Source organism: Colobus angolensis, unplaced genomic scaffold (assembly GCF_000951035.1).
Source record: "Colobus angolensis palliatus isolate OR3802 unplaced genomic scaffold, Cang.pa_1.0 Scaffold329, whole genome shotgun sequence".
Lineage (NCBI taxonomy): Eukaryota > Metazoa > Chordata > Mammalia > Primates > Cercopithecidae > Colobus > Colobus angolensis.
In genome coordinates this window covers 190,184-203,383 of record NW_012116588.1, presented here as the reverse complement: position 1 = coordinate 203,383, position 13,200 = coordinate 190,184, and the positions used below count along the sequence as shown (strand labels likewise).

The 13,200-nt window shown below is 41.7% G+C and overlaps 1 protein-coding gene across 1 annotated transcript in view; it reads left to right on the top strand.

Annotated features, from left to right (window-relative positions):
- Positions 1 to 312: 312 nt before the first annotated feature.
- SLFN12L (schlafen family member 12-like) overlaps positions 313 to 13,200 on the top strand; it is a 20,629-nt gene continuing 7,741 nt past the window's right edge. The window contains 1 exon segment of the mRNA XM_011951844.1: positions 313 to 422. Within this exon segment, the coding sequence (XP_011807234.1) occupies positions 313 to 422 (110 nt within the window).

The following is a 13,200-nucleotide window of genomic DNA, read 5'->3' as shown; positions in this document are numbered from 1 at the left end:
AGATGGCCGCAATATACTCCCCACACCTTAAGGGGTCCAAATTTGTCTGTCTCGGAGCAACCCGCTTCTCGCACCTCCCTCCTCCCCTGTGCAGTAGCAGCTGCTCTCCCTCGGTTTCTGGCGTCAATTGCGCTTTCAAGCAAGGGGACAGCAGTGCTGCTCTGGGATACGAGTAAAGCTGAAATGTCACCCCTTTAGGGGTTTGGTCGTTCGTCAATTTTGAGGACACAATTTCGCAAAAGCGCAGAGTCGATAAAAGCGCGTGCGGTGCCACCACTTCCGGAGCGTCGGAGCATCGACTGCCCAATAGAAATGCAGCTGAGGGAGGGGCTAGCCGCTCACCCGACGCGGAGAGCGGGAAAGTGGAAAAGAACTCAGGTCCCCTTACTCGGTGAAGAGTGCACAGACGTGGACCTCGCCAGGTTCGTTCTTTCTTTGTTCTCTTCAAATGACTTTTTTTTTTCGCTTAGAAAATACAAATAGGTACAGACGAAACGAGAACTTCCGGTGATCCCGCAGAGCTATTCACGTGGGCGTTTAACTTGCAGTTGCTCAAGGGAAGGGCGCTGGCACCTGCGGTGCATTCGCGCCTGCAAGGAATCCTGTTTCCAGGGAATTGCGCGGAGATAAATTCGTCCCGCTCCATTGCCAAACCTTCCAGCCTCTGTTTCTTATTCCCAGGGGAGTCTGTTGGCCCCGGGACGAGGTGGGGCGCTGCCAGCGCAACCCCACCCCTCCCGGGGATACCGGGGCTGCTTTCTCTCCCTTCTGAGCATGTTGGCTCTTTGGCTCCTGTCTGTGTAGCAACGTCTGTCAAAACCGCAGGCTGTTGTGGACTTAGCAATGTCGGACTTGAAAGCTGTGGGTGACAAAACTTCTGCCCCTGCGTGGGCTGGGGAGCGCCTTAAAAAGCCGCAGGGCGGGCAAGGGGAGCCGCAGGGAGAACCGCGGGGATCTTCGGTGTTGGAGCAGAGCTAGAGAAGCGGGGAGTGCTGTATGGACAAGCCAGACTTGGCAGGTATCTGTCGGATGGGGGTTGCCCATCCTCCTGGAGTCCTGAGCATTCAGGGAGTTGGGGAATGGGTTATTTAGGTGAAATGTGACTGGGCACTGACGAACTGCGTCGCTAGATCCTGAAAGAAAAACCAGTCACCCTCTTGCGCTGCTGGTTTATCATCTAGAAGAGGGGAAGGGTGAGAGCAGTGCTGTCCCGAACTAAATGCAAAATGGTATCCGAGGAGGGCAAATCACGCTCCATGCTTTTTGTTCCCCAGGAGGTAGCTCTTATGCTTCCTGTCCCGCCCTTGTGGGTTGCAGTTCTTTCCAACCTGCTGTTCTGGCATAACTCTAAGAAGATATGAATGCCACCCACATTCCCATTAAAGATAGCCAACAACAGCCTAAATCGTGAGTTCTGATAGAATTCTGATAGAATTTCCCCTATAGTCAAAAGTATAAAGGATTTCAGTGGAAACATCTAACCTGTAAACCTAGACCCAAGGTTTAAGGGATGCCAGTGAATTTTAGGCCCTAGGGATTTGGTCGGCTCAGTCCCCAGCTCATTTTTGTATGCCTGAAGCCAGAGGTTTTGAACCATGGAAAGTTTTACACGGCTGCAAGTGTTGGACTGGAGTGGCCAGGATCCCAGGCTAGTCCACAAGTGCTGAGTCCTCTATAAGATGGCTCAACTGCAGCTCCCATGGGTTCCAAGTTTCCCAGTGGTATGGACACTCTCCTTAAGCAATCTGAGGGTGAGATGTGATTTCCGTCCCCTTCTGTGTGTGGTGGATGAACCAAAAGGGTTCATCCAGAGCAAGGCCTGATGCAGACAATGCAGGAAGGTGGGCCGGGAGGAAAGGGGACAGGACTCCAGTTATAGAGGCTGCAGGAAGAATTGGAGAGCAGGGGCTGCTTGGCGAGGCATTCCCAGAAAATGGTAAGGCTGGGGCTGTATGGCTGGGCAGATGTGGGACCCATTCCCCTGCTGCTTTTGCGGGAGTAAAAAGAATGGAGACTGTTTTCTGTTAGGCCAGCATGGAAGGTGGACTCACCCTTGGGGCATCCTCGTGTCTAAGAAATATGAAGAAATAGGGTCTAAAGGATGCTAATTGTGGTAGAGTACTATGGAGAAAGTTTGGCATGGTGGAATCATACATCTCCCTTTGCTTTTTTGCTTAACTTTGCCACATTAAGAGTACTATTACTTTTTTTTTTTGAGTCAGGGTCTCACTCTGTCATTCAGGCTAGAGTGCAGTGGCATGATCATGGCTCACTGCAGCCTTGAACTCCTGGGCACGCACAATATTCCTGCCTTGGCCTCCCAAAGTGCTGGTGTTACAGGCATGAGCCAGTACACTTGGCCAAATTTTAAATTTAAACTTAAATGATTGTGCTTACCTGGCTTCACTGTTGTTCATCTACCAGGAGTTGAGTCTCTTTTCTTAGATTCTCTGTCATTTGTGATAATGTGGATGAATCTGGAGGATGTTAAGTGGAGTAAGCCAGGCAGCCAAAGATAAATACTGCATGATCTCACTTATATTTGGAATCTTAAAATAATTGAACTCTTAGAAATAGAGAGTGGATTGATGGAGTGGGTGGAGGTGGGTTGGGGAAATGTTGGTCAAAGGATACAAAGTTTCAGTTAGATAGAGAAAATAAGTTGAACAGCTCTACTGTAAACATAGTGACAATAATTAATGTGCTTATTTTTGAAAATTGCTTAAAAAGTAGATTTTAAGTGTTCTCACCACAAAAAATAAGTATGTGAAGTAATGCATATGGAAATTAGCTCAATACATTCAATATTATACATTCAACATTATACATTCAATAATGTATACATTTTTCAAGAAAACATTTTGTACATAACCAATATATGTAATTTTGTCTGTAACTTTAAAAACACAAAAAAACACACAACTATATTAAATATTTTCAAAGAGATAAAGGAAAACATGGACAAAGAACTAAAGGAAATTAGGAAAAATTTATGAGCAAAATAGGAATATCAATAAAAAATAGAAATTGGCCTGGTGCTGTGGCTAATGCCTGTAATCCCAGCACTTTGGAAGCCAAGGCGGGCGGATCACCTGAGGTCAGGACTTCCAGACTAGCCTGGCCAACAGGGTGAAACCCTGTCTCTACTACAGATACAAAAAAATTAGCCGGGCGTGGTGGTGAGTGCCTGTAATCCCAGCTACTCGGGAGGCTGAGGCAGGAGAATCGCTTGTACCGGGGACACAGAGGTTGCAGTGAGCTGAGAGTGCCATTGCACTCCAGCCTGTGCAAGAAGAGCAAAACTCCATCTAAACAAACAAACAAACAAACAAACTAGAAATTTTAAAAAGGAGCCAGACGGAAGCTGTGGAACTGAAAAATAACTGAATGGAAAAAAATTATTATATTAAAGAGTTTCGATAAGAGATGTGAGCGGGCAGAAATAAGAAAATCAGTGAACTTGAAGGCAAGACAATACAACTTATCAAGCCTGTGGAGCAGAAAGAAAAGAATAAAGGTGATGGGTGTGGTGGCTCATGCCTGTAATCCTAGCACTTTGGGAGGCCAAGGTGGGCAGATCACCTGAGGTCAGGGGTTTGAGACCAGCCTGGCCAAATGATGAAACCTCATCTCTACTAAAAATACAAAAATTAGGGGGCCTGGTGGCACACACCTATAATCCTAGTTACTTGGGAGGCTGAGGTAGGAGAATCACTTGAACTCGGGAGGTGGAGATTACAGAGAGTTGAGATTGAGTCATTGCACTCCAGCCTGGGCGAAAGAGCAAAGCTCCATTAAAAAAAAAAAAAAGATAGAAAAAGAAAAAAGCCTACAGAACACAAGAGACTTGTGGAACAATATCAAGGACACCAATATATGCATTATATTAACCCTAGAAGGAGAAGAGAGAAAGGATCAGAGAAATGATTTGAAGAAATAATGGCTGGAAATGTCCCAAATTTTATGAAAGATGTGAATTTACAACTCCAAGAAGCTAAATTAATTCTGAGTAGGATAAATCCATAGAGACCTATATCAAAACACATTATAATCAAACTGTCAATATGCAAAGATAAAGGGAGACTCTTGGAAACAGCAAAAGAGAAGACACTCATCATGTATAAGTTGTCCTCAACAGGATTAACTGCCAAGTTCTCAGCAGAAACACTGAAGGCCAAAAGGCAGTAGGCAAAAGGCTGATATATTTAAAGTACTAAAAACAAAAACAAACAAACAAACAAACAAACAAAACAAAAACAAAAAAACTATCAACTGAGAATTCTATATCTGGCAAAAACTTTTCAAAAACGAGGGATAAATTAAGACATTCCTAAACAAGAGTTCAGAGAGTTCGTTGTCACTGGACCTGCCCTACAAGAAATGCTAAAGGGAGTTTTTCAAGTTGAAATGAAAGGACACTAGCCAGTGACTGAATGCCACATTGAAAATATAAAGGTGAAAAAGACTGTTTCTTGGGCTCTGCAGCAGCTCCACCCCCACTGAAGGTGAGATAGGGGAGTGCATGCTTTCTTGTTGCCTCTGCCCCTAGCCCTACCCTCTGGCTCTTACTTTTAAGCACCATATACTGGACTGCAGCCTGTACTACACCACCAAACAATATTACATCACTACAACAAGTAGTGTCTGAGAAAGCCACTGCACAAATCTATCTGCAACAAGGGAATCTGTACAGAGCCTTGGCACTCTGAAAACACCCAGAAATGGAGTCATATATTGGAGCCATATAATGGAGGTATATACCATGGTAATACCCCCAAGGGAAAAAAGAATAAAATATCAAGAAGAGCCATCTAAATAACAGGAAATTCAAAAACAGGGGAAACATCAACTCTCTCAGATAAGAAAGAACCAGTGTGAGAACTCTGGCAATACGAAAAGCCAGAGCATTTCTTCTCCTACGAAGGATCCCAGTAACTCCCAAGCAGTGAATTGTAATCAGAATGAAATGTCTGAAATGACACATACTGAATTCAAAAGATGAATGGCAAAGAAATCCAAGAGAAAGTTGAAATCCAACACAAAGCAAACAGAAAAATGATCCAAGGTTTGAAAGATGACAAAGATATATTAAGAAGGAAACAAACAGAACTTCTGGAATTGAAAAATTCACTACAGGAATTTCAAAACAGTTGGAAGTGTTAACAACATATGAGATGAAACAGAAGAAAGAATGTCAGAACTCAAAGACATTTCCTTTAAATCAAACCAGTTAGACAAAAACAAAGAAAAAAGAATATATAAAAAAGAACAAAGCCTTTGAGAAATATGATATTATGTAAATTGACTAAGTATACAACTTATTGGCATTCCTGAGAGAGAAGAGACAGTAAGGAACTTGGAAAACATAGTTGATGATATAATTCAGGAAAATTTCCCAATCTTGCTAGAGAGGTAGACATGAAGATACAAGAAATCCAGAGAACTCCTATGAGAAGAGGCTATACAAGATGACCATCTCCAACGTACATAGTCATCAGACTAGTCAAGGTCAATGCAAAAGAAAAAAATCTTAAAAGCAGCTAGAGAATAGGGCCACATTACCTAAGAGGGAAACCCATCAGACTAACAGCAGACTTCTCAGCAGAAACTTTACAAGCCAAAAGAGAGTGGGATCCCCTTCTTAGCATTCTCAAAGAAAAGAAATGCCAGCCAAGAATTTCATATTCTGTCAAACTAAGCTTCACGAGCAAATGAGAAATAAAGTATTTCCCAGGCAAACAATTGCTAAGGGAATTAAGCATCATCAGACTAGCCCTACAAGAGATGCTCAAGGGAGTTTTAAATATGGAAACAAAAGAACAATACTTGCCACTACTTGCTAACCCTGTAAGGCAACTACACAAATGAGGCTACAAATCATTTAACTAACAGCACTATGACAGAAATAACACCTTACATATCAAATTAACCTTGAATGTAAGCAGCCTAAATGCCTCACTTAAAAGACATAGACTGGCAAATTGGATAAAAATACAAGACCCATCCTTCTGCTGTCTTCAAGAGAGCCATCTTGCATGTAATGACACCCATAGGCTCAAGGTAAATGGATGGAGAAATATCTATCACACAAATGGAAAACAAAAAAGAGCAAGGGTCACTATTCTTGTATCAGATAAAATAGACTTTAAGTCAACAATAGTAGAAAAAAAAAAAAAAGGACAGAAGAGGTCACTACATAATGATAAAGGGTTCAATTCAACAAGAGAACTTCACTATCCTGAATATATACACACTCAACATTGGAGCACCCAGATTCATAAAACAAGTACTTCTAGACCAAATAAAATACTTTGACAGCCACACAATGATAGTGGGAGACTTCAATACCCCACTGACAGCATTAGAGAGACCATCAAGGCAGAAATCTAGCAAATAAATTCTAGACTTAAGATTGACACGTAACCAGTTGGACCTAATAGACATCTACAGAATACTCCACTCAACAACCACAGAATATACATTCTTCTCATCTGCACATAGAACACACTGAAAGATTGACCACATTCTGGGTCATAAAGTAAATTTCAATAATTTCAAAAAAATCAAAATCATACCAAGCACCTTCATGGACAACAATGGAATAAAAATAGAAAGCAATACCAAGAGGAACTCTCAAAACCACACAAACGTGTGGAAACTAAACAACATAATCCTGAATGACTTTTGGACAAACAATGATTTTTTTTTACTTTTTAACATTATTATGATAATGAAAACATGTAATAATTACCTTTTGTTTTTGAGACAGGGTCTTTTTTTTTTTTTTTTTTTTTTTTTTTGAGACAGGGTCTTTTTTTTTTTTTTTTTTGAGGTGAAGTTTCAGTTTTGTTACCCAAACTGTAGTGCAGTGGCATCATCTTGGCTCACTGCAACCTCCACCTCCCAGGCTCAAACAATCCTCCCATCTCAGCCTCCTGAGTAGCTAGGACTACAAGCATGTGTCACCGTGCGCAGCTAATTGTATTTTTTGTAAAGATCGGGTCTTGCCATGTTGCCCAGGCTAGTCTCAAACATCTGGGCTTAAGTGATCCACCCACCTCAGCCTCCCAAAGTGCTGCGATTGCAAGCATGTGCCACCATGCTTAGCTGTAAGCAATGAATTTAAGTCAGAAATCAAAAAGTTTTTTGAAACAAAATAGAGATCCAACATACAACAAACCTCTACGATATGGCAAAAGCAGTGCTAAGAGGAAAGTTTATAGCACTAACTGCCTGTATTAAGAAAGAACACTCCAACCTTGCACCTAAAGGAACTAGAAAAACGAGAACAACTAAACCCAAATCTAGCAGAAGAAAATAACTAAAATCAGAGCAGAACCTAAAGAAATTGTGACTCAAAAATTTATACAAAGGATCAATGAAACAAAAACTTGATTATTTGAAAGGATAAACAAAATTGAGAGTCTACTAGCTAGATTAACAAAGAAAAAGAGAGAAGATCTAAATCAACAGAATCACAAATGACAAAGATACCATCATGACCAATCCCACAGAAATATAAAAGATTTTCAGAGACTACTGTGAACATTTCTATGCACACAAATTAGAAAATCCAGAGGAAATGGCTGGGTGTAGTGGCTCACACCTATAATCCCAGCACTTTGGGAGGCTGAGGTAGGTGGATTGCTTGAGCCCAGGAGCTCAAGAGCAGCCTGGGCAACATGGTGAGACTCTGTCTTTACCAAAAAAATTAAAAAAGTTAGCCACGTATGGTGGCACATGCCTGTAGTCCCACCTACTCAGGAGGCTGAGGTTGGAGAATCAATTGAGACCAGGAGTTCGAGGCTGCAGTGAACCTTGATTGTACCACAGCACTCCAGCCTACATGATAGAGTGAGACCCTGTTAAAAAAAGAAGAAGAAGAAGAAAGCAAGTAAGAAAGAAAGAAAGAAAGAAAGAAAGAAGGAAAGAAAGAAAAGCAAATAAAATCTAGAGAAAATGGATAAATTCCTGGAAACTCACAACCTCTAAGAATGAACCAGGAAGAAGCAGCAATCCTGTACAGATAAGGAAATTCAATGAGTAATAAAAAACCGACCAACCAAAAAAAGCCCTAGACAAGATGGATACACAGACAAATTCTACCAGAGGCACAAAACGACCTGGCACCAATCCAACTGAAACTGTTCTAAAAAATTGAGTAGGAGGACTCCTCCCTAAATCATTCTATGAAATCAGTATATCCTGATACCACAATCTGACAAGGACACAAGAAAAAATAAAACTACAGGTCAATATCTCTGATAAACATAGATGCACAAACCCTCAGCAAAATTCTAGAAAACTGATTCCAGCAGCACATCAAAAAGTTAATTCACCACAATCAAGTGGGCTTTATTCCTGGGATGCAAGAATGGTTCAACATATGCAGATCAATAAATGTGATTCACCATAGAAACAGAATTAAAAGAAAAACCATGTGATCATCTCAATAGACACAGAAAAAGCATTCAATAAAATCCAACATTCCTTTGTGATTAAAAACTCTCAGCAAACCAGACATTGAAGGAACAGCCCTCAAAATAACAACAGCCATCTATGAGAAAATCCATAGCTAACATTATACTAAACAGGAAAATGCTGGAAGCATTTCCCTTATGAACTAGACTAGTGTCATGACATCTACTCTCACCATTCCTATTCAACATAATACTGGAAGTCCTAGCCAGAGCAATCAGGCAAGAAACAGATATAAAAGTAATCCAAACAGGAAAAGAGGGAGTCAGATTATCTGTCTTTGCTGATGATATGATTGTAGACCTAGAAAACCCTGAAGATTCTGCCAAAAACTCCTAGACCTGATGAATGACTTCAGCAAATTCTCAGGATAAAAAATAAATATACAGGCCGGGCACGGTGGCTCATGCCTGTAATCCCAGCACTTTGGGAGGTCTAGGTAGGCAGATCACGAGGTCAGGAGATCGAGACCATCTTGGCTAACACGGTGAAACTCCGTCTCTACTAAAAAATACAAAAAAAAAAAAAAAAAAAAAAATTGGCCGGGCATGATAGTGGGTGCCTGTAGTCCCAGCTACTCAGGAGGCTGAGGCAGGAGAATGGCGTGAACTCAGGAGGTGGAACTGGCAGTGAGCCGAGATCACGCCACTGCACCCCAGCCTGGGTGACAGAGCAAGACTCCATCTCAAAATAAAATAAAATATAATAAAATATAATAAATAAATAAATGTACAAAATCAGTAGCATTTCTATACAACAATAATGTTCAAGCTGAGAACCAGATAAAAAACATAATCCCATTTATAGTAGCCAAAGGAAAATAAACTTAAGAATACACCTAATCAAGGAGGTGAAAGAACTTTACGAGGAGAGCTATCAAACACTGCTGAAAGAAATCACAGATAACACAAACAAATGCAAAAGCATTCCATGCTCATGGGTTGGAATGAATCAATATCATTAAAATGTTCACACTCCCCAAAGCAATCTACAGATTCAATGCTATTCCTATTAAATTACCAATGTCATTTTCACAGAATTAGAAAAAATGATTTAAAAATGTATATGCAACCAAAAAAGAGCCTGAATAGCCAAGGCAATCCTAAACAGAAGGAACAAAATGGGTAGGGAGCCTTACATCACATTACTGCATTTCAAACTACACTTCAAGGCTACAGTAACCAAAATATAGTACTAATACAAAAATAGACATGTAGACCAATGGAACAGAATAGAGCCCCCTGAAATAAAGCTTCACACCTACAACCAACTCATCTTTGATAAAGTCCACCAAAATAACCAATGGAGAAAGGACACCCTATTCAATAAATGGCTAACCATATGCAGAAGAATGAGATTGAATCCCTATCTCTCACCATATACAAAAATTAACTCAAAATTAAGACTTAAATGTAAGACCACAAACTATAAAAGTTCTAGAAGAAAACCTAGGAAATACTCTTCTAGACATTGCCTTAGGCAAATAATTTATAATAAAGATGTCAAAAGCAAATGCCACAAAATCAAAGATAGACAAATGAGACTTAATTAAACTAAACAGCTTCTGCACAGCAAAAGTCTCAACAGAGTAAACAGAGAACCTATAGAACGGGAGAAAATGTTTGCAAATCATGCATCCAACAAAAGACTAATATCCAGAATCTATAAGGAACTTAAATGAATCAGGAAAAAACCAAACAACTTCATTTAAAAAATGAGCAAAGGGCATGAACAGAAACTTCTCAAAAGAAGACATACAAGTTGCTAACAAACGTGAAAAACGTCAACATCACTTAGTCACCAGAGAGCTGCAAAGTGAAATCACAATGAAATACCATCTCATACTAGTCAGAATGACTATACTAAAAAGTCAAAATATGTAGGAAAAATTAATGAAAAATCAAGAGTTGGTTTTTTGAAAAGATCAAGATTGACAAACCTTTAGCTAGACTAATGAAAGAAAAATCTCAACTAAAATCAGAAATGAAGAAGGGACATTACTATTGATTTTATAGAAATCAAAAGGATTATAAGAGTGTACTGTGAAAAATTGTATGCCAACAAATCAAATAACCTGGATGAAATGGACAAATTCCTAGAAACACATCACCTACCAATACTGAATCAGGAAAAGCCAAAACATCCGAATAGGCCTATGTTTAGTAAGGAGATAGAATCAGTAATCAAAAACCCAACTAAGAAAAGCCGTGGACCAGATGGGTTCAGTAATAAATTCTACCCGAGTAAATATGTTTTTGTGAGCCTCTGTCAATATAAACAATTTGAATCAACCCAAATCAGCATTATCAGCACCATCCTGGCAATCCAATCTGACTTGATCCTGTGAAAGAAATCCTGCTCCAGGTAGTGAGAGCAATGCACTTGCCAGGCTGTTCTCCTGGAATAGGACCTAGCCACGAGGTCCTAGGACAACCTCACAGGCACAAGTCCCAGGGTTTCTTGGGTGAAGGGCCATTGAGTTTCCCAAATGGAAGGAATGGGGATGCGAGTAGTTCTGTCCAGTCTGGGGCACCCTGCCAGGATGACACTGCTGGTGCTGATTGACCTGGTACTGAAAATGGCTTAGATAATTTCAAGGAGGGCACTCCAGAACATGGAAAGTGCTTTGAACCCCCTGAGGTTCAATGTCTAAGGTAGGAACTGAACCAAAGCTTCTCCCTCTGGTATCTTAAATGATTAGGAGTCCTTGCTTGATTTCATGCAGTTTGAAAACAACTGCTCTGGCCACTTCACTGCTTTGTTTCTAAATGTTTCCCTAGATCTATGGTGAAATTAGTGCCAAGTACAGGTACAAATCTCAGTGGGAGTAGCAGAGAGTGAAGGAAAAATATGGGAGTTCTGGGATGGATGATAAAGAGTTTATCAGGCGACAAAGGTGGAGGAAAACATTAGAGTCTCAGAGCACACCTATGCAAAAGCACAGAGTGCCCAAATCACACGCGGACTGGTGACTACTCTGGTGCACAAGGAGCAAGGAGTTGTGTCATTTATTGAACATCTAGTCTGGTCCCTGTAAATTGTTAAGTGTTATATGGAATAGATGGTACGTTTTCCCTCTGTATATTACTACCATGATTTGCATATAAATTCTCTTGATGTAACCCCAGTTGTCCAAATGATCTGGGGCCTCAATTTTATTATTGTTTATACATGATCTGAAATTTATAGAGACACAGGTGGTATCCACAACCTTAGCTGAGTATCTGCATGATATTGGTCTAGCAGTGGACAGGAATATTCTGACCCCTTTATAGCCCTTTCCTAGTGTAGTGATTACTACCTATGATGGACTTTACTCTCAACTGTCTCTAGGCCACTTGACAAACCTACAATATTTTTAGATTTTCTTCTATAGCAATACAGTGATCCCAATAGATTTTAAAGGAAAAGAGCTAATGGATTAGGTATACATAGACTAAAGCACACTGTCTCAGCCTAGTCAGCCTGCCATAACAAAATACCATAAACTGGGTGGCTTATAAATACCAGAATTTTATTACTCACAGTTCTGGAGGCTGGGAAGTCCAAGATCAAGATACCAGCATCATTGGATTCTGGCGAGGACCCTTTTCCAATTGCAGACTGTCAACTTCTTATGTTTTTCATATGGCAGAAGGGGTGAACTAGCGTTACAGGATCTTTGGGGTGTCAATTTTCTGGCCAGAAACCTCTGTGGCTGGTGGCACCTTTGCCAGGAAGAATGAGGTATGCAGACAAATGAAGGGTGAACAAGACGAAGATGAATTTTATTAAGTGTTAGGATAGCTCAGCAGAGACCTGCAGTGAGTAACTCCTCTCTGTGGGCAGGTCATCCCGTGGAATGTTCAGCTCTCAGCAGAGGGGAGGCCCTGGGGAGGGTAGCTTCTCTCTGCTACTGGTCCTTCCTACGTCTGCTGCTCTCAGCAGAGAGGAGGCCCTGGGGACAGTTGCTCCTCTCTGCAGCTGTAGTCCCAACGTCTCTGCAGGTCTCTGAAGCTCTCAGCAGAGAGGATAGTTCCTTTCTGCAGCTGGTTGTCCTGTCCTCTCCTGCTATCAGTAGAGAGGGTAGTTCCTCTCTGAAGTTGGTCCTCTCTTTGTCTCTTCCTCCTCTGACCCTGCTCTGGTTGAGCCCAAGGCTTTTATGGACCTCAGAGCGGAGAAAGTGTGTGCCATCAGTCTATATGCAGCCCCAGAAGAGGCACCACAAGCCCCCACAGTCCACAGGACTGGCAGCCCGGTCCCCAGCCTTCAGGCCCTGAAGATGTGGCCCTACCAGGGACTGCTTCCTTTGACCCAGGAATCTATCTGCCTCTCACTACCATTTATGTCTCCAGAGTTTGGCCAGTTTTTGCTCTCAGACCAGAGTGGGCATTGGTAGCAGGGAGAAGGAGAAGCCAGGCAGTGGGAGCAGCCACTTCTGAGCCTGCAAAGACAGGGGGGCCTTCCCAGGCCCCAAGAGTGCAGGGATGCCTGAATCTGCAATCTCGACTTGGGTGACTGCAGCTGCATGGCACAGGGTTGTGGGGTAGGATTCCAGCATGCTCCTTAGAGCGGAAGGCCTGGGTCTACAGTGGTGGTCTGGGTGGCTGCAGAAGTACCTGGGAAGCTCATATCCCAGCTTGGAAGAGGCAGGGCTCCCATGGGCTCCAGAAAGTGTGCAGCCCTAACTGCACCTCCCTGCTTCTGCCTTTGTGATGGCAGGCTGCCATTGCTAGCTTTCTA